Source organism: Cotesia glomerata, linkage group LG3 (genome assembly GCF_020080835.1).
Source record: "Cotesia glomerata isolate CgM1 linkage group LG3, MPM_Cglom_v2.3, whole genome shotgun sequence".
Lineage (NCBI taxonomy): Eukaryota > Metazoa > Arthropoda > Insecta > Hymenoptera > Braconidae > Cotesia > Cotesia glomerata.
Genome location: NC_058160.1, coordinates 15,333,437 through 15,359,620, shown reverse-complemented (window position 1 = coordinate 15,359,620; position 26,184 = coordinate 15,333,437). Strand labels below are relative to the sequence as shown.

Genomic DNA, 26,184 nt, shown 5'->3' with positions numbered 1-26,184 from the left:
AATTACAATAAATAAACTAAAATCATACCTGATATAAACAATGCCGATGCTGAGTAACTTTTTATACTAACTTAAATAAACCTCATAACTATATTCATTTCTGTAACGTAAACTAAAATGCAAGAGACTAAACTCTTAACCTGTAGCTGCAATAATACGCACATCCGATCACTTGAAGTGATCAGAGGCGACTCTCCAACTCGACTGTCCTCTACGAGGTCTAAGACTCAACTCTCCTTAACAAAATCTAAAGTCCAACTATCTTTAACAAAATCTAAAACTCAAGTATTCTTAAACGTGACTCACTCCCAACTAAAATTTCTATATTCAATTAATCCCCATAAACATTTTAATCTCTAAATCGAACAATTGAGGCTCGGAGTACGGATATTCCTTTAGTGGATGCTCTCCGGGAACTGACTACTGCTGGGATCGAAACCAAAAACGTAACTCAAAACGTAACTTAAACTCAAAATTAAAATATCAAAAACGTAACTTAAACGTAACAAAAACTTAACGAAAAACGTAAACGTAAACGTAACTCAAACTGATCCCATATGCTTTCGTCATGTTCCTCTACATTGGAGCGCTGGCGGCTCAACCAGACCTAGGCATTCCACCCGGAAGTGTCAAAGGGTTAGACCAACGTCTCACATCAAACGAAACCGGGTGACTTATAGTCCCGCTCCTCGGTAACGCTGATTTACCCACATACTCTGCAACCTCCAAACTCAATAACTCAAAACTTACAATTCGAAACTCAAAACTAAAAATTCAAAACCCACAAACTCAAAATAACTCAATAAAACCCATAAATAACTCGACCTCTATATTTTTCAAAAACTTGACTCTAAAACTGACTCTAATTTCAAAAATCTCAAAAGCTCGACTGTAACTGTAACTCTCTAAATTCACACTAAAACTGTAGCTCCTCGTTACTCGGCATCTACACTCGGGCTCTACTCACTAAAGACTCGCTAAGAACTCACTGAAGACTCGCTAAAGACTTACTTTTAATCCTCTCAATTATTTTCTATAAAATTTTGGCCTTGGAATATCGACTTAAAATCACAAAAAATCCGTTGGCGCTAGTGACGTTCATTTTAAATAGACCCCGGTCAAAAAAATAACGTCACAACTCCTCTCCTCCTGGGGGTGCTTTTCGATACGATGGTGTTATCCTCTACTTGGACGTTGATGGTGTTGAATCGACTCTCTCTCAATCACTGGCCAACCTCTATTACTTGAACTGATTTACTTGGACTGCTTACAACGAAACTCGAACTGTTTAACTTGAATCGATTAACTTGAACTGCTTGACTCGAACTGTTTAACTTGAATTGTTTGTCTTGAACTGATTAACTTGAACTGCTTTGATGTTTATCTTCTATATTGTGTCGCTGTATTCTCTTGTCTCAGCTTGGTGGTCGTAGCTGGTTCACTGCCTTCTTTTATATCAGCTTGTTGTTCGTAGCTGATTCGCTGCATTCTTTTGTATCAGCTTGTTGTTCGAAGCTGATTCGCTGCGAGTCTTGCATCTCGCAGACAAAAATTATTTTGCGATTTAATAATCGCCTGTAGCATTTTATTTTTCGTAAACTTTTCTAGAACTATGGCCATAGGCCATACTGTATTCACGTCGCCTTGGCGAGGTGTTATTTCTCAAGCTGTATCGGTAGCAAGTGCTAGACTTAACTGTAACTATAATAAAATATCTATAACTCGTGGATCGAGGTTCTCAACGTCAGTCTCTTGGTGACCTCTGTCCCTCACTTCGTCTTGGCGCTTTTGTCAGCTGATCCCGTGGGACGTTTCCTCCGTACCCTTGTCTGTATGGACCCATCGCTCTCCATTTTTCACTGCAATGTGGGCAGGTGCGGGTGGTCTCGTTGGCTCTGCCGCACATCTGGCAAAAGATGGTCCTCTCCGCGGGACAGTGACTGTAGGGGTGACTCTTCTTATGGCAATTCCAGCATAACGAATTAGCCGACTTGGAGTTACTCTTGTGCTGAATCTCGTGCACCTTATCTCCACTTCTTCCTGTAGCACTACGTTGACTAGACCGCTCTCGTTCTCTGGAGGGTGTGTGGTCTCTCTCCTCTGTCACTGTCACTTGTCCTGACTCTCGAACTCTCCTGAGTCGTTCGCTCGCTGACAATGGTGGTCTCAGTGGTTGCCTCTCCGCTGGTCTACGCAATGGCGCTTTTAGTGGTAATCCATCTCTGGTTCTTAGCGGTACCTTTAACCCTGGATCGTTGTTCTGTAACTGGAGCTCATCCCTGGAGGTTGGTGGGGTATTTTCTGTAACATTCATCAGGACTTCGACTATGTCCGTCTGGACACTCGCGTGAGATGTTGATGGTCCTGCCTGGATCTCTGCATCTTGCTTTGGTGGGTCTGGCTTGGATTCTTCTGCCACCCGGATTTTGTAACCAGACAGTTTCTGGAGCGGACATGTGCCATCTTTCTTAAGGCTCGTGCGGACGACCATCTTGCCTAGAGCTTTGAGGAAACCGGGCTTGTAATAATCTAGCCACCTCATGTAGCCAGCATACGGGCGGATGGGAGCCCAAAACTCATCCTCGGGCAAAACCCACGGTAGCTCCTCTGGTATCCCGTCGTAGATGCTCTCGTCATCGCCCTCGCCTGGATCTTCGGCGGGTTGCTCCTCGACTACGGTTTCGTCATCGGAGATGTCGATGACCATCTCTAAGTCAGCCATCTCTTGAGCTAAACTACGCTCTGACATTCGGGATCTGCAACATGAACTAATTAGTAAACTGTAACAGCAATGCTTAACTGCAACTAAAACTAAATTTAAGTGTAGCAGGAAAAGGAAACTAGAGCTGAGGGTAGGATTATTCCTGAGGAACGTAAGGTTTTAAGTGCTGTATAGAGTAGTTCCCCACTACTCGCCCTCTTAAATCACTGAGCTCATAAACAACTCTCGAAATTTTTCGTGAAACTCGGAATGGACCATGAAATTTGTCACTCAATTTAGCTGATATATTCCTGGCAGGGTTGGAGAATAGAAAGTGCTTCTTCCACACCAGGTCTCCGACTTGGAATACACGATCTCTATGTCGTTGATTGTAATGATGAGCTTGCCTCTGGAAAGCTGTATCTAAAGCATGCACGATGCTGTTTCTCAAATTATCCAGCTGTCTCATTCGTGCTTGCCACTCCTGTACTAGACGATGTACTAGGTCGGGATCTCCCAACAGATCTCGTCTTAATTGTGCTGTAGTTGCGGGCTCTCTTCCCATGTTTAGGAAAGCTGGAGTCGACTGTATCGAACTATGAAATGCTGTATTATGAGCGAAGCGAAACTATGAGATGTGCTGATCCCACTCTCGATGATCCTCGTTTAGAAACGCTATCATCATCGTCTTCAATGCTCGGTTCACTCGCTCTACTGGATCGGCTTGTGGGTGGTATGGTGGTGTTGTCATATGTCTAATACCCACGCGCTCTGTCAGTGCTCTTATATCTTGGTTCACAAACTCAGTACCGTTGTCACTGAGTAACACTTGTGGTGCTCCCCATCTTAATACGACTAAGTCTTCTAGAGCTTCACTGATTGTTGCACCTGTAGCTTTTCTGAGCGGTTTTAGTTCAATCCACTTGGTATACAAGTCTTGGATGACTAATAAATAAGAGTAATCGTTCCTACTCTTAGGTAATGGACCCATAATATCTGTAGCGACCATGGACCATGGTTCCTGAACCAACTTCTTACCCATGAAGCCTGCTGGTGGTGCTTGTTCGACCTTCGAACGCTGACAGACTTCACATTGTCGTACATGTTTGACTACATCCTGGAACATTTTTGGCCAATAATATATGTTAGCCACTCTTCTATAGGTTTTGTCGACTCCAAAGTGTCCTGTTTCAGGTGTTGAATGAGATTCGGTGATGGCTCTTTGGTAGTGTGTCCTTTTCAAGACCAATTTCCACGCATTGAGGTCTTCTAATTCTGCATCTGCTAAATTTGATGGTCTGTGGAAATATAATTCTTCTCCATCGATTCGCCAGTCTGGAAACTTGTCAGGTCTTCGTCGTACATCTCTCTTACGACGCTCGTACCAGCGATCTATATCATCGCCTATCACCGCTAGAACTTCATCCTGTCCTTCTGGAATTCTGGATAAGGCATCTGGAACGTGGTGTAAAGCTCCTTTCCGATGGATAATGGTGTATCGATACTCCATAAGCTCTAACGCCTACCTAGCAAGTCTACCTGTTGGATTCTTGAGGTTATGTAGCCAGCGTAAACTGCTATGATCTGTAACAACTGTAAACTCGTACCCTTCTAAGTAACACCGAAACTTGCGGATAGACCAAATGACTGCAAGGCATTCTTTTTCGGTTACAGTGTACTTTCTTTCTGCATCAGTCAGAGTTCGACTCGCGTAAGCAATAACTCGTTCTTGGTCATCGATAACTTGCGTCAAGGCTGCGCCAAGTCCTACTGAACTGGCGTCAGTTTGTAAAACGAACGGCAGACTGAACTCTGGACATGATAATACTGGAGCTGAAGTCAGATATTCCTTTAACGTTTGCATAGCTGTATCTTGATCGGAACCCCAATTCCAGGGTTGGTCCTTTTTCAGCAGTTTAGTGAGTGGAGCCGCGATGGTAGCGAACTCAGGAATGAACCGTCTATACCAAGACGCCATGCCCAAAAATCTCCTTAGCTGTTTAATGTTGCGAGGACTTGGAAATTCTTTTACTGCTGAAGTTTTCTCTGGATCAACCTGTAGCCCTTCGGAATTAACGAGAAATCCAAGATAGCGGACCTCTGAGCAGCAAAACTCGCTTTTCTCTCGGTTGATTGTTAGTCCAGCTCCCTGGAGTTTCTCCAACACTTTCTTTAACCACTTTAAGTGTTCCTCATACGTTTCTGTAACAACAATAATATCATCCAGGTACACGAAAACGTGTGGATACATTTCTAAGCCAATGAGTCGGTCTATCATTCTCTGGAATGTTGCTGGAGCGTTAGTTAAGCCAAAAGGCATTCTTCTAAACTGAAACAATCCTCTACCTGGTACTACAAAAGCTGTTAAAGGTCTGGAGTGCTGCGTAACTTGGATCTGATAGTAAGCTTGACTAAGATCTAAAGTTGTAATGTACTTAGCTTGTCTTAGGTGATCCAAAATACCAGTCATGTTCGGTATCGGATACGCGTCTTTCTTAGTGACTGCATTTAATTTTCTGTAGTCAATACAGAATCGCCACTTCCCATTCGGTTTCCGTACCATGACTACTGGGCTTGACCAATCACTGTCGGATACCTCGATGACGCCTTCGTCCAACATCTTGTCGACTTCTTTCCAAATACTCTCCTGGAGAATTGGTATCACATTATACGGCTTTTGCTTGATCGGTGGATGATCTCCGACATCTATATTGTGTTCCACCAAGTTCGTGATCCCTAGTTTTCCTGACTGTAGAATATTATTATCCAGGAATTTCTGTAGCTGGTCATGTTGTTCCTCTGTAAGAGTCTGGATACCACAACAAATAATTGCACACGAAGGAGCTGTTCCGGCTACGAACTGATATTTTTCCTCAGGATTCGAACTCGAATACCATATGTTAGCTGAAAAGTCTATTACCATTTCAGCTGCTTTCAAAAAGTCTAGTCCCAACACACAGGGTTGAGATAAGGAAGGCATCTAGTATAGTTGTGCTGTAACTAATCGTTTCTGTAACTGTATTTCCGTCGTGGTCGTTTGATTGACTCGCTGTTCCGCGCCATTAGCGAGTATGACTCGGCGCGTAGGCACAGGTTCGGTTGACAAGCTCAAACGAGTCACTAGAGCAATTCCTTCGGGTCCCAGGAACAATTTAGATGCTCCTGAGTCCAATAGAGCTTCTAATGATTGGTCACCGATGTGTATCGTGACGTAGAAAGCTGCTGTGGACTTCTTGTCCTGTTTTATGGAATTATTCTGTAGCTGGGAAAAATCAATAATGACTCCGAGTGTTTTCTCAGTGATTCCCGCGTCGGTTGGGGTCTCACTGTTGCTCGTTTCCCGGATTACAGAATGGACACGTTGCTGTAGTGTATCCTGAAGCTCGACATCTGAAGCAAAATATTCGCCTGGGTTTCAGACAGTCTCGGTGACGATGTTCTGTCTCCTCGCAGTTCCAACATCGGAACTCTTTCGCCTGTGGCACTGAATCTGTAGCTGTATTGTCAACCTTTGGGTGGTTGTCGCTGGTAACGAGGCTCGAAGCCAATGGCTCTGGTAGGCTCGTTACTTTGCTTGTTCTGGAATCTGTAGCAATCTGTTTATTTTTATTAACAAACTTTTGAGGCTTACCCTTAGGCCTTGAGGCCTGTCGCCCTAACTGTAACGCGTCCAAGTTGTCAACTGCGGCTTCGACTTCTAGAGTATCCTCGTCGATTTCATCTTGGGGTTCACTCTCAGTGTCTAGAGCTGCCCTCAGTTGCAGAGCGTCACTTCTACGTCGATCTGGACGATATGTACCTGTATCTCGTTGACCTGTAGCTCTAGGTTGTCCAGTCTGTTGCTTCTCTGTCGAGTACGCAAAAGATGGACATAAAGAATTTCTCGGTAGCGGTGGGGAACGATAATTATTTGCCCTCTGTATTATTCTTTCTTGGAGAATGGCTTGTACCTCCAACTCGTCCATTGTCCCACAATTTTGAGCTGAAATAACTAATTGAAATGACGGTAACATGTTACGATGTGTGTACTTCACTCTTTCGATTTCTGGCCACGAAGGATCAGTGCGTGAAAACAAACCATTCATACGCGCGATGTAGTGGCTGATCAACTCGTCTCGCGCCTGCGTTCGGTTCAAAATCTCTTCTCGTAACTCCATCTGATAATCTGGATCGGCAAATCTGTATCTCATAGCCTGCTTGACGTCAGCCCATGAACGGAAGTTATGTAAGCGGCCACGGTACCATGTTAGTGCGGCGCCTGATAGTGAGAACGGTAAAGCCCTTAACAGGTCTTCATCTCTCACCATAACCATATCGAGTCCCTCGTCGATCCTCATAATAAAAGTCTCGACATCCTCATGAGTTGCACCACCAAAAGATACACGCCATTTGTGCATGATACTCAACAACGTGGTGGCTCTGATAGGTGCTGGAGCTCTAGCATCGTAGTGGATACCATCGTCGTCAGGTATATCGTAATCTTCTGGAGCTGGGTGGATTGGATGTCGCATTGGATTTCCCAGTGGTCGACGGGGATCCTGTCCACGTGGGGGACTTCTTCTGGGAGCTTGTGATCGGTGTGGTGGGTATCGGTCTGTCTCCCTCATTCGGCTGTAATCTAAACTGTAACGTGTTCGATCTCGTCTCGGGTCTGTACTCGGGCGAATGAACGATTCTCGATTATCATTCTGGGCTCCGGTGAAGCTGGCAGCCCCTTGATCACTTAGGGTGTCATATCTGGGAGGAGGATCGTTGAATTGATTGTGATCGCGACTGTAGCGGTTTCTTTTCGGTATTGTACCCGTGTTCGACTGAACTGGTCGTCCAGTATCCTCTGGGTCGTCGAAATTCTGTCCGGGTAGAGCGTTATATGGTGCTCGGAACCGAAATTGCCGGCTCTCATCATCTGAGGTGCCGGGTTCTTCAGCGTTTACGCGCTCGTCTTGTCGAACGTCCCGTGTCGAATCGTCGTCCGACATGTTCACTCACTTACTGTACCCGAAGGATAAAAGTCTTTGTACGAGAGACAAAGATGTACTGTATCAACTGTAACTTGAGTTTGATTTCTGTAGCCCACTATATATACTGCACCAATGTAATGGGAGAGGTATATTCAGGGGATGGGAAGTTTTATTAATAACTAATAAAATTATCAACTAAATATCACCAGGTAATTAAATATTAATTAAATAAAAATTATTATTAATTGAATATTATTATTCAATATTATTAATTAAATATTACTAATAAGATATTATTATTAAAATCACCACTTCTGAAACGGCTTTTGCAGATTTATTGAATAGTCTTTATTTGAATACTGTAACGTTATTATCTGTATTATCAATAATTATAACCACTCACGAAAATAATATAATTATTGACAAAAATAGATAATTATTTACTAATAATTACTTCTGTAAGTTTATTATAATTAATTTCACAATTAATTATACTGTAACAACACTAAAACTGTATTTGATGATTAGCAAAAATAAGTAATTATTTAATCCACAGATTCGGTAGAATCTGGCGCCAAGTTCCGTTCAAATCGTTGTCATCGGAGCGCCAGACTACCGACTATGTTTACTGTAAGCAGAACGGTATTTTGAGGTTGCAAAATTTTATTTAATTCTACAGTACTTTTTTTTCCTAAATTGTATATTATAACAGTAATTAATACTTTATTTTACTGTTATTAATTAATTATATTCACTTATAACAATTAATCTACTTGAAATTACTAAATTTAATCAGCACAAACTATAGCAACGCAAAAATTTCGATCCTGACTTTTTTTCGATGGGCAAAGTGATCTGCCACAGACTAAATAATTAGAGAATGCATAGTAATCCTTCATTAGATGGGAAACTACAGTTAAAAAAAGATATTTCACAGCTTGCAACTACACCCGCCAGGATCCGCTGGAATTATTTTTACATAAACTGTAGCTTTAAGAGGATAGTTTGCTATAAAAAATGCAGCCAACGCGAGATTTAAGTTGGTACCAATTGTGAATTATAATTACAAAAAATACTAAAATCTGAACAAAAACAGTTTAACTGTAAAAAAATCGCGCCAAGTCCACGTTCATAAGACTATTAAGAAAAAAATTTGTTTTTTTCTTTACAAAAAGATATAAAATAAAAAAATAAAAAAATCCAAGTAACCGATATGATTGTTTATGATTTTCGCAAATTAAAAAAAAATTTTGTTGTAAATTTAAAAATTAAAAAAAAATTTTTGGAACGTACTTGGTGTGCGTCATTGTGTATTTCAATTTTTTTAAAGTCTAGTAAATAGATTTTACGAATTTCATTAAAAGTAAAATATTTTGCAACCGCGTACACTAAATACGTTACAAAATTTTTTTTTCAATTTTTAAATTTACAACAAAATTTTTTTTAATTTTCGAAAATCATAAACAATCATATCGGTTACTTGGATTTTTTTATTTTATATCTTTTTGTAAAGAAAAAAACAAATTTTTTTTCTTAATAGTCTTATGAACGTGGACTTGGCGCGATTTTTTTACAGTTAAACTGTTTTTGTTCAGATAATAATTACTTCTGTAATTTTATTATAATTAATTTCACAATTAACTATACTGTAACTGTAATAAGACTATATGAAATTGCGTTGTAAGGCACAAAGAACGTTGGTAAATTTAGGGTTAACTGCAGACACGTCTGAATCGCACTAATAGTCACCAAAGAATGAGCTGTGATCGATGGCTTTTTCCGGGTGTCGATGTCGTCTTGAGATTTTCTCCGTCATCGCGCGCATCGATTTTCGATCATAGCTCGGGCGTCTTAGCCAATTAAAATAATTCTAGGGCCCAGTACTCACCCCATTGGTATCCCTTCCACCGATAAGAGTGGAGGACTTGGTTACTTCCCCTTGATAGACGCTGAGTCTAATCGCACGCTTTTCGGCTATGTCGTCACCATAGCGAGAGGGGTGGTGTGGCTCGTGCCAACGCTTGAGCTGTTGTTTACGCTGTAGCACTTAAGCCGTAGCTTATAACAAAGACATTCTTTCTTTTCTTTCTCCGGCTGAGAAATATTCGACAGCCGAAGTTAAATTCTTTAGCGGATTACTGTATTTGAAATATGATACTTTATGAAAAATTGATGAACTCATTTCTACTTATTTACTGATGACAAAATATTTTAAGTAAATAAAATAGACTTTTTCTTTCTCTGTACTGTTTTCTCGGAACTATAAAACTAACAAACTTAAGAAATAATTCTCACGCTGTAACAAAGGCTAATATTTTACACAACTTCGGATTAACTTTATCTCTAAAATTCTTTAACTAATTCTCAATAAACTTATAACTCAAATAACGCGAATAAAATTTTACAATAAAATTATAGATCTTAAGGTGTTGTTTCTCTTTTTTCGCAGGCTCGTACGTTGGTCGCCAATTTATAACCAAAATTGCGACCATAAAGATGTTAGATCGTAGCGGATTTTCGCGTTTTCACGCCTCGACGTTGGGCGCCAAATTATAACCAAATTTTCAAGGGGGGTATACGGGAACTTAACTAAACTTAATTCTAAAAATAAAATCTGGATTATACTTCGTTATCTTTCCGATTCTTGGGCTCTAGTCTCGATAAAATAAGGCGCCAGGTAATTTTTAATCACTAAAATTACCAAACTAGTGAACACAGAACGTAAAGAATATTTATTCGCTAGGAATTCTCAAACTAGCTAAACGTAAACGCAAACTCAAACAATATCAGAACTCAAACTTAAACTCAAACGTAATTAGATAATTTTTATTCGCTAGAAATTATCAAACTAGCTAAAACGTAAACTAAATCGAAAATACAGAAAACTTAACAAAATAAAAACCAAAAATCAGAAAGACAACGGAATACCTCGGGGTCGCTCCGTGTGTTGGTTTGTGGAGAGAGGGGGTGGTTCGGGTAAAAAGGATCTATAATTGTAATAATTTTATACGCAACACTAAAAATTTATCACTGAAACAAAATCGGTATTCATTCAATAAACCGTAAACTTAATTAACAAACTTAATCTCAAATCCATATAAAATTACTAGAACGATATAGCTAACAATATCAACGCTATAGCCAAGTTACAGTACCTTATTCTTATAAAATAAAACAAATAAATAAATAAATCTTAAGAACTCGAATAACAATCTCAATTAAATCTATCAACAAAACTCTAAATTCTTTATAATACAAAAGTTTACTATAAACGAGACTATCCGATATCTTAAGACCAAAAACTAAATTATTAACGCTCAAATTACAATAAATAAACTAAAATCATACCTGATATAAACAATGCCGATGCTGAGTAACTTTTTATGCTAACTTAAATAAACTTCATAACTATATTCATTTCTGTAACGTAAACTAAAATGCAAGAGACTAAACTCTTAACCTGTAGCTGCAATAATACGCACATCCGATCACTTGAAGTGATCAGAGGCGACTCTCCAACTGGACTGTCCTCTACGAGGTCTAAGACTCAACTCTCCTTAACAAAATATAAAATCAAACTATCTTAAACAAAATCTGAAACTCAAGTATTCTTAAACGTGACTCACTCCCAACTAAAATTTCTATATTTAAATAATCCCCATAAACATTTTAATCTCTAAATTAAACAATTGAGGCTCGGAGTACGGATATTCTTTTAGTGGTTGCTCTCCGGGAACTGACTACTGCTGGGATCGAAACCAAAAACGTAACTCAAAACGTAACTTAAACTCAAAATTAAAATATCAAAAACGTAACTTAAACGTAACAAAAACTTAACGAAAAACGTAAACGCAAACGTAACTCAAACTGATCCCAAATGCTTTCGTCATGTTCGTGTTATGTCCACCTGCAAATTTTTTTTCTCTCTTCTCATTTTTCTTAATTTAAATCACCCGCGCAGATGGAAGACTTCTCCATGCGCGAAAGCCACAATAAAATGTAAGCTACGTGACTGCTGGTTGACTAGCGGGGACTTCTGCAATCTCAGCACCGCGAGCTTTTAAAAAGGCGATCAACAGCCAAATCCAGGTCTTAGTTGGTTAATTCGACTTCCGCGTTTAACTGACGGGCCCGTGCCTTGTAGAGTCCTTTGCTTTAATTTGCTCCGCACTTAAAGGAAGTTTGGACGCGGTTTCAACCGGCAGGCCACGTATTAGTTTTAAGTGTAAACCAGGTCTTTGAGCAGTTAATTTGACTTCCGCGTTTAACTGACGGACCCGTGCCTTGTAAAAGTCCCTTGTCTTAATTTGCGCTGCACTTAAGACGAGTTCAGACTCGGTTCAACCGGCAGGCCACGTATTAGTTATTAGTATCTACGAGTCGTGTTTCTCAAAGTTCTAATTTGCCCTGCACTTAGGCGAGGACTCGATAAATAGATAAAACCTAGAAAGTCAGATCCCAAAGTCTTAATTTGCCCTGCACTTAGGCGGGATTTTGACAAGTAAGAAAATCTATAACCGGATTCTCAAAGTTCTAATTTGCTCTGCATTTAAGCGAGAGTTCGGTCAATAAGTATAAAAATCTTTTAATATAATATCTTTTAAAGCTAAATTTGCGCACTTTACCCTACGGGGGACTGGAGGACGTTAGCTCAAATAAATAAAATTCATTAACATAATTTACGATTAAAATTACAATTGTGAAAGTGTAAAAGTTTTGGTATTTATAAAAATAAATCTAAAAAAGAAGTGAAATTCCATTTGAGTTCATAAATTTCATAAAATAAGAAGCCCTTAGAATAAGCAGCCCAAATCCATCCAACTCCATCCGCTGCGAGAATCAACCAAAGGGCTCAATTAAGGAACAGGCGCAAATAGCTGCCCTGAAATCACAGATCTGACCATCAACATAGTTCCTGTAAACGGTAAGTACATCTACTCTCAGTAAATCTGTGAACAGTCTCAAACGAAGGCGTGGTAAATTCGTACATCGAAAACGTCCCACAAAAATAATTAAAACAACGGAATTAAAACCTCCGTTGCGTATTCTTTAAACTGTTAGTCCAAACCTCCACCGTTTACGCTACCGCTCAAAAAAAAAACGCCCTTGGACATAACATTCGTCTATATTGGAGCGCTGGCGGCTCAACCAGACCTAGGCATTCCACCCGGAAGTCTCAAAGGGTTAGACCAACGTCTCACATCAAACGAAACCGGGTGACTTATAGTCCCGCTCCTCGGTAACGCTGATTTACCCACATACTCTGCAACCTCCAAATTCAATAACTCAAAACTTTCCATTCGAAACTCAAAACTAAAAATTCAAAACCCACAAACTCAAAATAACTCAATGAAACCCATAAATAACTCGACCTCTATATTTTTCAAAAACTTGACTCTAAAACTGACTCTAATTTCAAAAATCTCGAAAGCTCGACTGTAACTGTAACTCTCTATTCACACTAAAACTGTAGCTCCTCGTTACTCGGCATCTACACTCGGACTCTACTCACTAAAGACTCGCTAAGAACTCACTGAAGCTCGCTAAACACTCACTTTTAATCCTCACAATTATTTTCTATAAAATTTTGGCCTTGGAATATCGGCTTGAAATCACAAAAAATTCGTTAGCGCTAGTGACGTTCATTTTAAATAGACCCCGGTCGATAAAATAACGTCACAATATATATATATATATATATATGGCCGATTCTCTGTAAGGATTTTTTTTGCTGTCCCAGGCATTTTTTATTAGAAATATAGTAATTAGTTACTAAAAAAAATTCATTACGAAAGTAAAAAAACATTAAATTCATTAAACCAAAATTTGTCCCAGGCATTTTAAGAACAGTCCCCTGCCAGAAATTCAAAGTCAAAAAAAAAATCCAGCGCGTTATTTTACCTTTTGTAAGGTTTATAAGGATCTAACTACCCTTAAGTTTTGAGTTCCGCTTTTAAAAGCAACTGTGTTTAGGCATTTCCTAAAATATTTTGGGGTGAGACGATAAATTTGATTTTTATAGAATTTTTTAACAGGAACTTAGTTTGGGCACTTTCGCTGAAAATTCAAAATTTGGCCGGAAGTGCCCAATTAAATATTCTGCTAAAAAATTCTATAAAAACAAATTTATCGTCTCACCCCAAAATATCTTAGGAAATGCCTAAATACAGCTGCTTTTAAAAGCCGAACTCAGAATTCTAATTTTAAAAGGTTCTTCACGGAAGTTACATTTTGGCACACCCATATATATATATATATATACATAAATATATATATATATATATATATATATATATATATATACCTTTTTATACCATATAATATACCTTTTTAGCTGCTGCAGTTGTTAACGGCGGTTTGGACGCTGGTTGGATCGGTTTTGACGATTGTTTAGATTGAATGCTAGGACTATAATCGTTAAATTTCATAGTCCTGATGCGTATAATTCCATCATCATGACGTTCTTTTAACACTTTAGGATCATCTAAAATTTTTTTTAAAAATAATTGTTGAAAATTAAATGCAATGACTTACTATTTTACCATCATATTTCTGACGAAAATAATAAATGCATGGTTGGAATTCATAATTTTATGACAACTTTTTCATTTTTAATTACCAAAAAAATTTTCCAGCATAAGAAATGAAAGTGAATGTTACAATATAATCACTTGATCAAACATTCACTCATTACATTTTAGAATTAGCCAAATTATCCACTATTTACAGAATAGATAGTCAACTTTGTAAATTTAATCGAAACTCACCATCAGATCCAATTACTAGAAGATTATTTAATGGAACTCCGACGTTTCTTACGTACACTTTGGCATCGAAACTTTCATCTAATGTTATAGGTGTTGATTTATCGCCTTCAGTGACTGTATAAACATTTTTTGTTTCCACAATCCAACCTTTTGTTCTATCCTCAGATGCAAGGAAACAAAATTTATCCATTTCTTATTCCTAAAATAATTTGTAACCAAATTTTTAAGACAAATTAAAAAATATTAAATATTTACTGTAACTGCAAGATATAAAAATAAAAAAAAAGTTTCAATGAAAATTTTATTGCAGCAGTCATAGACAGAAGTTTACACTGATTTTGCTACTGATTTTTTATTCTTTAAATGAATGAACTTAGATTTAATGACATTTCATAATAGTATCAATTGATTACTAAAAATTATATTACTTACCGTGTAATTAATCGTCTCACTTTTAGTCATTCATATATAAAAACAGGTCGTGTTTGTCTACTTAGGTTATGAAATAAAAAAATTCTCCCTCCTAATCATAGCTGTGGCGTGACTGTGCAATTATTATTATTATAATAGAAATACTATTATGATTATGGTTGTGACCTGAATAACTCAAAGGAAACGATATAACTATTATTTACGTGATAAATTAATGAATAAATATTGTTATTTGTTAATGAATTCAAAACTGAAACTTCAAAAATCACTGCGTGATAATTATTAACTTTCGTATACATTGAAACACTAAATTTTTCAATCTTAAAAAATTTAATTCCTTAGCCCACTAAACCTCGCGGATAAGAGAATAGTCGCCTAAGTTTCATAAAAAGTTTTTGGGATCCACTGCTCTTTGGAATATTCCGCTTCCGTATGAATGTCGGTATTTTGTTTAATAGAAAAGGTCTAGACAAAAGTTCTCGCGCGTGCCAGTTAACTTGCTTTAATTACTTACAAATTTGACTGCGAAGATGACCCTTTGTCCTTGATTGACCCTTTTGATTGACGAGATTGGCCGAAATAGTTGTAGACGTATTAAATAGATGTTGGCATTCTCAATAATAAATCGTGATTGGCGACAAAGATTATAAAAGAAAACTTAACTTTATTTCACCAAATAAACACTTAGAATAGGATTTATAATATTTCGGTAACGTAGGTTGACTAAATATTCGTAAAATAGAACACTTATATTTACGATTATAAGTAAGTTCATAATAATAACAGTGAGCGTGGTGAGTAATCACCTGATGCGAAAATAATTATTTTTATAGAAAATAATACAGAATATTAAATTAAATAATGAACTTTTAGAACTTAATGAGATTTTAGTAAGTAATCACCGAATAGTAGTAATAGTGGTAATAGTAGTAAATGACTAAGAAATATTTTGCGTGGTGGTTAACACCGGGGGATAGATCGAAGTGTCGATCATCGCTCAAGTTTTAAGGTTCGTAGCTGATTTTTCCCTCCTCGTGTCGTCTTATGACGTCACGGGGCTACACATTAATTTAGCTAGTGTCGGTAACGAAAATTTTGGGTGGTAGTTCGCCAGGCTGGTAACATCGGGACATTTTGTAGTGTCTCAACATATATAAACTATAAATCGTAGTTATATGTAATTAAAGTAAATCACAAGTAAGTAACCTCAAATGTTGATCTAAAATTTTTTATAAGACTGGATTTGTGTTTTGTTTTCTAATTCGAAATTTTTTAACACAGTTAAACGAAAATGAAGAGATCATTAAGTTATACTCGAACCGCAGTTTATAGGAGGAACAAAAGAAAATTAAGAAAATTTATAACTGCGTTCCCTGCCGAAGAAGGCTTATCTATCCCGAAAAGTTATTTCATATCTCATGTGAGTACAACTATAATTATTCGTTAATTTGTGAAAATATTCATTGAATTTAAAAGTTAGACTTATCAACATTGTTGTTAATTTTACAAGAATCACCAAGATTTACTATAATGTCCGAAGTTTTTTTGATAATTTAGTTATCAATTAAAAATTTTAAAATTTGCTATGTAGAAATTTTTAATGCAATTTTTTAAAATAATTTTTTGGAACAAATTTTTTTGTTAAAAAAAATTCTCTGGTGACTGCTAACTTTAATGTCATGTAAATTGAATTCACAGTTGAATTGATGAAAAATTAATTGACTTTATTTATTTGATTGATGCTATAGTTTTGAAACTAAATTTATTCAATAAACAAAAAATTAAACATATATAGTGACATGCAATAATTAAAAATTGGCTCTAAATTTGAGTGCTTACCTTACCAAAGTAACTAATAAATTTTCAATTACGAACTCATTCATAAGATTCGAATACATTTTACAATTTCAATGAATGAATTTTCAGTATTTAAGGTATTACCCTCACCAGAGGCGTTTTCTTAAGAATTTTTTTAAATTTTGGCAGATTAATATTCATATAATTCTGCATCGATTGACGCAAATTGAAATTTTTTGACTATCTAGTTTCAGAGATATTTAATTTCAAAGTTCGAATTTAGAGGAGGTTATGCACTGTGATATACGGGATACCGAAAATTTTACTCGTATATTTTATTATAACTAAGAAACTTTCTTTAATATTATCATTAAAAACTAAACTACTATTAAAAAACAGCTATTATTTGTTTTTTTTTCAAACCTTCATTGATTTTTACTATCTATATTATTAAAAAATAACTGTATTATTAAGCAATAACCATGAGTAGAAGTGAGTAAGGAATAGCAAGTGAGAAAGACAAAAATATCCTTAACTATACCCAAATTTACTCGCACTATATGTTGCGAGGGTAATACCTTAACACTATAAATTTTTCCTTTTTTTTTTGCCTGAAAGATTTTAAATGCGTTTAAAATGAAGCAAAAAGGCTTCCACATGATAATTTACTCAAATCTCAACTAAAGTAACGATTAAATATTTCTTCATGGTCATTAAGACGAAGATTTTTGCCTTTATTTTGAAGTAAATAGTTTAATAGTACAGCGAAAATACTAGTTTTATAAAAAAAATCTTTTTGATAAAAGTTTTAGGACTTAAAATTTCGTATAAAAAATGTAACTTGATTTTTTATAGGACTTTTATTTTCACTGTAATTTCAAAATTAATATTTTACTCGGATTTAAATTTTTGCTAAGTATGAAAATATTAATTTCGGAATCACGGTTTTGCTATTGTTTCTCGCAAAAAATCATTATTGACATTTTTTTTTTTAAATTAAATTCTAAACAACTTTTATTCAAATCCTTTTTTCCATTGGAACTATATCTGTGATGATCAATATTCGTAGATATTTTAACTAATTATGACAACATAATACAATTAGGTTACTTGATGCCGTACATTTAAAATTTCACCTACTTTGATTAGTTAATTTTTGACCACCACAGGTCTAATATTGAAGTTACACCTATAAGAGTAAGATCCCAGAGTGTTCTGACATCCCGGGAAAAAATGATCAGACCTGATCAGGCATGAACAGGCATGAGTCTTCAGGCCTGATCAGACATGAAAAATGACCATGCCTGACCATGCCTGATCAGGCCTGGACAGGCATGGTCAGGTCTGGGCAGGCATGGTCATTTTTCATGCATGATCAGATCTGAAAGCCCATGCCTGTTCATGCATGATCAGGTCTGAAGGCTCATGTTCAAACGGATTGGATTTAATTATTCTATCTGGATCTAAAACAATAGATGCTTCTTATTTTCACCTATATTTAAAGTTGTGAATGTAAAAATTAGTATATTTAAATGAAAATTAATGATTATACAAATTTAAATCAGAATCTTATATAAAATTTTAGTTAACCTTTGGTTTATTTATTTACGAACTTGAAATTTATTAATAGTTATCTTATTATCCAATTACAAATATATTGATGTCTATCAATTGTTATTAGTATCACTAATCTTTTATTAAAAAATATTAAATATTATCTGTAACATTTGGTTAACCTTTGGTTCATTTTTCTAAATTAACTTAAGAACTCACGTAAATATATAAAATTAAATAAACGTAATAAATATTGTTAATGTTTATCATCATTATTGTTGTGTCGGATTTTTTTTATTGTGATCACGTTTGTACTCGGTTAATTTTTGACTCATTTCTTTGAATATAGTACCACGGTTTTGACTTGGCCAGTTTTTTTCAGTAGCTATACGCATTGAAAAGTCTGAAAAAAAAAAAAAAAAAAAAAAAAAAGTAAATCAACTATAAAGATGTAATTATTGAAATTAATAAATAAAAAATAACCCTCACCAACAATTGCATCCTTCGCACGCTGATCTAATGGCTTAACTATTAATTTTTTACTTGTACCTCGTGGGGCCTGCCCTGTTAAAGTACAACCCATCAAGGCTTCGTGCTTAAACACACCTTCTAGCAACCTTCTTGCCAAGTGCGTTGCCTTGTGCGAAGCTCCCAACGCTGAACTATAGATTACTTCTCTGCAGTAAACATCATTTCCAAGATGTTTCATCTATAAGATGAAATTATTTTTAAATTAATGGTTATTATTTATCATAAGTAAGCTTATTTTTTAATATTCATTTTAATAGATCATTTATTATGAATTTAGAAGATATAAGTTAAGTTTTATAAATAAAATGACAACGAATTAAGTATAAAAAAGGTAGAAAAATTAAAAATGCCTATAAAGAAATTTAAAAAATCAGTGTAGACTTTTTTATGAATGTAATGTTTAATTATTAATTTATAATTGAATAATTTTTTTGTCTTCTAATTTCATACTCATGTAGAATAGTATATTACGTACTTTTCCGTCATCATAATTAGGAGAAAATAATTGCTTAACATTTTGACTCTCGTTGAGCTTACCGGAATCATTTTTATCTTTTACTTCTACCTCATCAGTTTTTTTTTCTGTTGATACCACTTGATTAACATTTTTTTCTGAAGTCATTTTCTTGTTCAATAACTTATTATTTTGGTTATGAGGTGTTAGTGTACAAATATTACGGTTTTCTGCAGATAATGATTCTCTCTTCTGAGCTTTTAGCAATTCTATCTGCTTTTTTAAGTCATCTTTTGATGGACTAATATTTTATATTTCTTCTGATGGTTTTTGATCACGTTGATGAGAAAATTCATTGTCACTGCTTTCAATAGATATGTTTGACGACGTGCTTGATTCTGAACTTTCATTCAATTTTTTGGATTTGGTATTTTTAGTTATTTTTAATGGCTATATAAAAATATAAATAATTTTTAATAAGCAATAATTATTTTTTTTGGAGATTAGAAAATTAATTATACATCAGAAAAGCAATTAACTTTATAATTATTATGACACTAAAATTAGTCGAAATTTGATCATTTTTATACTTTTTTTGACAGCAATAAATGTAGAAAAAATTATTTCAAAAAGTTTTGCTTTTTGTTTTTTTAATTTTTTGTTAGTGTGCATTCAGTTTTGCTTTCAAATTAATGTTTATATTGATAATACAATTAAATTTTTTTTTGCAACAAAGGTAACTTACTTTTTTTGGTTTTTTTGATGGAGGTGAATCATTTGGAGACCAACTCCTTTTAGGGACAGGCTTTCGTTTAGTTGTGATCTCAGCTGAGAGCTTTTTTTTTTTTCATCAATCATCTTATTGAATTTGCTCCTTTGGTTTGTCAAATATTGAGAATTATCTATAAACATTAAATATTAATTTTCGTATGCATACGAATATATTATTTCACTTTAATTTCAATTCAAAAATAAATAAAATAAAAAAATAAAATTCAACAAAAATAAGAATTTCTTATAATTATTGAAATTAGCCATCTAACAATTTTTAAAAATAACTTTATGGAAAAAAAAATATTTTTCAAAATTCTACATTAAGAAATTTAAAAAAATAACCATAATGTAATTTTGTAAAACATTTCGTGAATAGTTATTTGTTTATTTATTAAAGAAAAAATAAAAATTTTCAGATGTTGGCCAATTAAATTATCTATGAATGATGATTAAGGTTATGATTGATTATATCCAAGATATTAAAATCAAATGATAGTAGTTATAAGACAGTCCAGAAAAACTAATTAAATATCTTACTTGAAAACTCGAGAACTTGTCCATCATGTTGTTTTTTATTTATTGTAAATTTTACAATGTCGTTCTTGAGTATTTCGTGTTCATGCTTCCCACCATTTTCAATGTTTTCATAATCAACTATGTAAGCACGGTTATCATTGTCACTTTGAACCAAGAACATCGTTACAAATAAATAATTTATAAAACTGTTTAATTTCTTTAATTATAAAATAACTACGCGTATAAAAAAATAGTAATAGATGCCGGCAAAAATACTATTTATTGTCGTGCAGCGTCCATATTGAAATTGGAAATGAATGTATCACGTGACACGTGACGATTTATACTAGTGTGTATTGCATATACATGAGGGTAGCCATCTTTACTTGACACTGAGATGCAGTATATTATCTGTACACTTACATGTATATGTGTATAGATGTATGTATACATGGATATATATGTGATGTACATAATACTAAAGTTAGCAGACATTTTTAATTTTTTGATTTTTTTTTTAATAATTAAATTAGAAAAAAAAATATTTTTAAAAAATTCCATTTACAGTTTTCAAAGATTTTTAGAAGTGAAATTTTTTTTTTATTTTTTTGTAATCATTTTTTGAATAAAAAAAATTCTGAAAATTTTTAAATGTCGGCTAACTTAATTTTCATGTGATGTAAACAAACTAGATTTGCAATAAATATAAACACATGCAAGTTACATTTTTATGGTGAAAAGTTCTGTTAAATTATTATTAACAAATTAATTATAATAATTAAAAAATATTAATTAAAGATAAAATTTAATAATTTAGTTTTAGAAAATAAAAATATCAAACTTGAAGGTAAGAATATAAGGTCTTTCTATAACAGATCAGAAATATAATTCACAGTTACTTATTATATATTTATATCATATGTATATTTATTAATAGAATATGCTTATTTGCATAAATTTTATATGACTGATTTTAATACACATAAAATAATCATTATAATTAAAACAACAGTTGATAAAATATAAATAAGTTAAAATAAAAAAATGTAGATTTGGAAAATTAATCTGTAGCTACATTTTTTCAATTTTAGTTTTTGTAATTATTAATTTATTCATTTACAATTAAGAAGATACTTGTTGTCCTTTAAATTCATATAATCATAATTTCATTCTGGTAACTAAACAAAATTTATTTATATTCAAGGTTGGTCTAGAAATGTCAAACACGAATAGAGGATTGCGAGAAAATGATGACAATTCATCATTACCTCAATCAAAAAAATATAAGTTGTGGAAAGAAGATCACACTGTTCCTGTATGTATTCATATACTTATATTTATATAAATCTATTTCCTAATTATTGTTATGAAAACAATAATTTTGATCTGTAGCTTAAAATGAAAAAAAAAATTTATACAATTAATATAATATGATTATAATTAAAAAATTTGAATGTTCCAAAAAAATATTATAAATAAAAATTTCTGAGTTTTTAAAAATTATAACTTTACTTCATTGCAACTATCTATGTTTTTTATTTCTATTACAGATACCGGCAAGAACATTAAAAAGATAGGAAAAAAATATGATATCTCAGAATTCAAGTTTGAATGTCAATAATGATTGTTGCACTTCAGGAACAAGTATTTTGATTGCGGACGCTATAGCAGAGAGTAGAGATGATAATTCGACTTCAGATGGTGAGGATACTGATATTTCTAATAGTGATAGCAGTTCAGATGGTGAGATTGATGATCTTTCTGATGTAAATAATAGTGATCAAGATACTAATGATAGTGATAATGATATTAATGACAACAATGATGATTTCGATGTTAACCATGAAGAAAATATTGAAGACGATCAACAAGATAGCGAATTCAATCAAGAACGATCTTCAATAATTCAATCTCTCTATGAAAATAGTACAAGAACAACGGACGAAAGTGTGTTGATGGTTCCAGAATTGTATATTCGACATAAGTTAACTAAAGCTTGTTTGAACGATGTATTAAAATTACTACAAAATCTACTACCAGAAGATAATCAATTGCCAAAAACGGTGTTTCAATTATTTAGCTATGTTCATCAATTGGCACCACCATTAACTGTCATAAAACATTTTTTCTGTAAAAAATGCTTATGTTACAATGGCTTTAACACAGATATTGAGAACTGCTCTTCTTGTCTTGCGTTGAAAGAAGATGTAGCTTTTTTTTTCGAAATTGATGTTCACGATCAAATTAAATACATGTTCGAGCATCGAAATCTAGCTGAAAAATTGATTCAAGTGCATCTGAGATACGATGGGAACATTACTGATATTACCGATGGATCCGAATACATAAGAGTTAATTCTAGAGTGAATCGTCAAAAATACGATTTAACATTAGTGTTGAACACAGATGGTCTGTCTTTAGTTAAAAGTAGTACTAGTCATTGCTGGCCACTAATGTTTTTTATAGCAGAACTTCCAGAATACCTCCGAGAATTATATCTTACGACTGTAGGCCTCTGGTATGATAAAGATTGTAAGCCAGTGATGAACACATTTCTTGAACCATTTATCACAAAATTCAAAAAATGTTTTAATGATGGTATTCTATGGACCCATCCAAAGACGGGTGAAAAAATTATTTCACGAATTGTAGTTCCTTTGATAATAGCTGATGCGCCAGCAAGGGCTCAACTGCAGAATATTTCAAACTTCAATGGGCGTTATGGATGCAATATATGTGAAATAAAATCAAGAAAATGTCTTGCTGTTGCAGGAAAAAAAAGAATACGTATTTATAAATTTGAGGAAGCTAAACTAAGAACTAGAAAAAGGATAAAACATCAAGTACTTAAAGTTATGAATAGTGATAAAAAAAAAACATCAAAAGGTATTAAAGGGAATTCTATCCTTTCACGACTGCCTTTGATTGACATGGAAACATGCTTTGTTCCAGAGTATATGCATTCTGTTTTGCTAGGAGTTGTTCGACAATTTATAAGTTTATGGCTTGAGAAGAAAAACCCATGGAAATTAAGAAAAGACTTAATCGATGAAATTGATGAATTTCTATTAAATATTCAACCACCATACTTTTTTGGAAGAATGCCACGTAGATTGTCGTCATTTAAACATTATAAAGCTTCTGAATTTTATAATTGGGTTCTGTTTTATTCTCTTCTTGCTCTATTGAATAAATTACCAGTTCAATATATCGACCATTGGATGTTCTTAGTTAAGGGTCTCTTTATTTTACTTCAAAAAACCATAACAGCAGAAGACCTTAATGAAGCACAATATTTATTGTCATTATTCATAGAAGAAGTTGAGACTTTATACACAGACCGAGAATTAACATACAATTTCCACCAGCTTTCACATCTTGTTTTGTGTGTTAAGCGCTAGGGACCTTTATGGGGTACAGCAGCTTTTTCCTTTGAAAGTTTTAATGGATATATCGCTAACTGCGTTCGTGGAACAAAACATCTTGGACAAGAAATAACAAATCATCTAAAAGAAGTTCAAACATTACAATTTCTCAAAAATAAAATTATTGAAACAAGTTCTGAGTCTTCAGTTAACATAATAAATCATCGAGTAATTGGAAAAAATATAAATGGTACAATACTTACAGCTAATGATAATCGATTGATAAGAAATCATGGTTTTGAAATGGAAAATTGCAAAATTTACACACAAGCGGAAATCTTTAATGAAAAGTATACTTCTGAAATTTATAAGATGATCAAAACTAATAGCCATACTGTACAAATAAACTTGAAAAATAGTGTTACAGCCTATGGTTCGATAAAACTTTTCTTTCAAACTGAAGACGGATTAATATATTTCATAGTTGATGAATATATTATAGACAATACTAGGTATTTTGTTCATTCTAAAAAACAGGTGCAAGTTCAGCATATTATTCCTTTTACCAAAAATAATTCGTCATTATTAATTGATTGTAATCAGATAGAGAGTATGTTTCATCTAATTGTAGTGGGAAATTATCTATGTAAACGACCAAATATGCTAAGAAAAATTTTTTGAATATGTTCAGTGTATGTACAATAATTTTGATCAATAAATTTGTAAATTATCAACAAACAGTATATTTTATTATTCAATAAATAAAAGTAATTTGATAATCATTGAAAACCTACCGTAGGGTGAATATAGCTTTTCTAGACATGAACAGGCCTGATCAGACATGAACGGGTCTGATCAGGCCTGAACGTATTTAACGTTTCTGAGATAAACAGACATGAACAGGCCTGATCAGGCCTGAGCGTATTTAACGCTTCAGACATGAACAGGCCTGATCAAACATGGACAGGCCTGGTCAGGCATGGACAGATCTGATCAGGCCTGAGCGTCTTTAACGCTTTAGACATGAACAGGTCTGATCAGGCATGGACAGGTCTGGTCAGGCATGGACAGGTCTGATCAGGCCTGAGCGTCTTTAACGCTTCAGACATGAACAGGCCTGATCAAACATGGACAGGCATGGGCAGGTCTGATCAGGCCTGAGCATCTTTAACGCTTCAGACATGAACAGGTCTGATCAGGCATGGACAGGTCTGGTCAGGCATGGACAGGTCTGATCAGGCCTGAGTGTCTTTAACGCTTCAGACATGAACAGGTCTGATCAGGCATGGACAGGTCTGGTCAGACATGGACAGGTCTGATCAGGCCTGAGCGTCTTTAACGCTTCAGACATGAACAGGCCTGGACAGGCATGCTCATGACTAACTTCAGGCCTGATCATACATGAACAGGCCTGACCAGGTCTAATTTCAGACCTGATCAGACATGAACAGGCATGAACAGGTCTGATCATTTTTTCCCGGGATAGCTTATTTTCACATGGATGAAACCTTCACGACTTAGTCGTGTTTAGTATACTTTAAATACCTGTGTACTTGTGGAGCTTTCTCTGTGACACCTGGGCAGGTACCAGGTGAGAAAGGTAACTAAAAATATGAGTTATTTAACTTAAATTTGTATGGCTGATTTTTATATATGGGTTATTCCATGTCAAATCGACCAATAGTTGGAATCGACCCCTTTTGATTTGGATGAATTTTGGTCAGAAGTTTTCATTTGTCATAAAATAAAGTTCTGCCAAAGGAAAAAAAATAAAAAAATTTTGATCGGAAGATATGCAAATTCAAAATTTAGCGATTTTTCCATTTTTTCAATTTTGATTTTGCAATATCTCGAATGCTATTATAGATACATGAATGGTCTTTTATTTGTTCGAAAGGGGACTCTTGAGGCTATTGAAAAAAAAAATATTTTGGAGAAAAATTTTGAAAAATACCAAATTTGTCAAATATTGAATTTTTGAAAATCGTCCAAAAATGAAGACCACCATCAAAATTTTAGCTCAATTTTTTTTGTGTGATACCTTGTACTGATCTTAAAAGATCCTGAAGTTTTTGGAGAAGGATTTTTTTTTCTTTCAAAAATATGAATTTTTTAATTAAAAAAAAAATTTTTTTGAAATTAAAAAAAAATTTTTTTTTTGTTTTTTGCAAATTTTAAATAAGATAAAGTTATGCAAATACATAATATTGTAATTTAGAGCATTTAAAAATAATATGCACGACGTGGAAATATTAAATAACAAATTAATTTCAACTTTTATGCATTTTTTAGACATAATCTTAATAAAGTTAGGCTTAATACATGACATAAT

General features: G+C 34.2%; 3 protein-coding genes across 3 annotated transcripts in view; 1 reads left to right on the top strand and 2 right to left on the bottom strand.

Annotated features, from left to right (window-relative positions):
- Positions 1-26,184, bottom strand: part of LOC123261717 (potassium voltage-gated channel protein Shaker) — a 1,350,734-nt gene that overhangs the window by 77,742 nt on the left and 1,246,808 nt on the right. The gene's annotated exons all lie outside the window — the stretch shown is intronic.
- On the bottom strand, positions 18,350-20,737 carry LOC123261735. Its single transcript, XM_044723515.1, has 5 exons — positions 20,509-20,737; positions 19,943-20,099; positions 19,219-19,647; positions 18,702-18,921; positions 18,350-18,615 (listed from the first exon to the last, which is right to left on the bottom strand). The coding sequence occupies exons 3-5, from the start codon at positions 19,363-19,365 to the stop codon at positions 18,485-18,487; spliced, it is 498 nt and encodes a 165-aa protein (XP_044579450.1). The 5' UTR covers positions 19,366-19,647; positions 19,943-20,099; positions 20,509-20,737; the 3' UTR covers positions 18,350-18,484.
- On the top strand, positions 22,074-24,516 carry LOC123261372. The gene is made up of 2 exons (XM_044722965.1): positions 22,074-22,230; positions 22,336-24,516. Exons 1-2 carry the CDS (start codon positions 22,074-22,076, stop codon positions 23,886-23,888), a joined length of 1,710 nt encoding a protein of 569 aa, XP_044578900.1. The 3' UTR covers positions 23,889-24,516.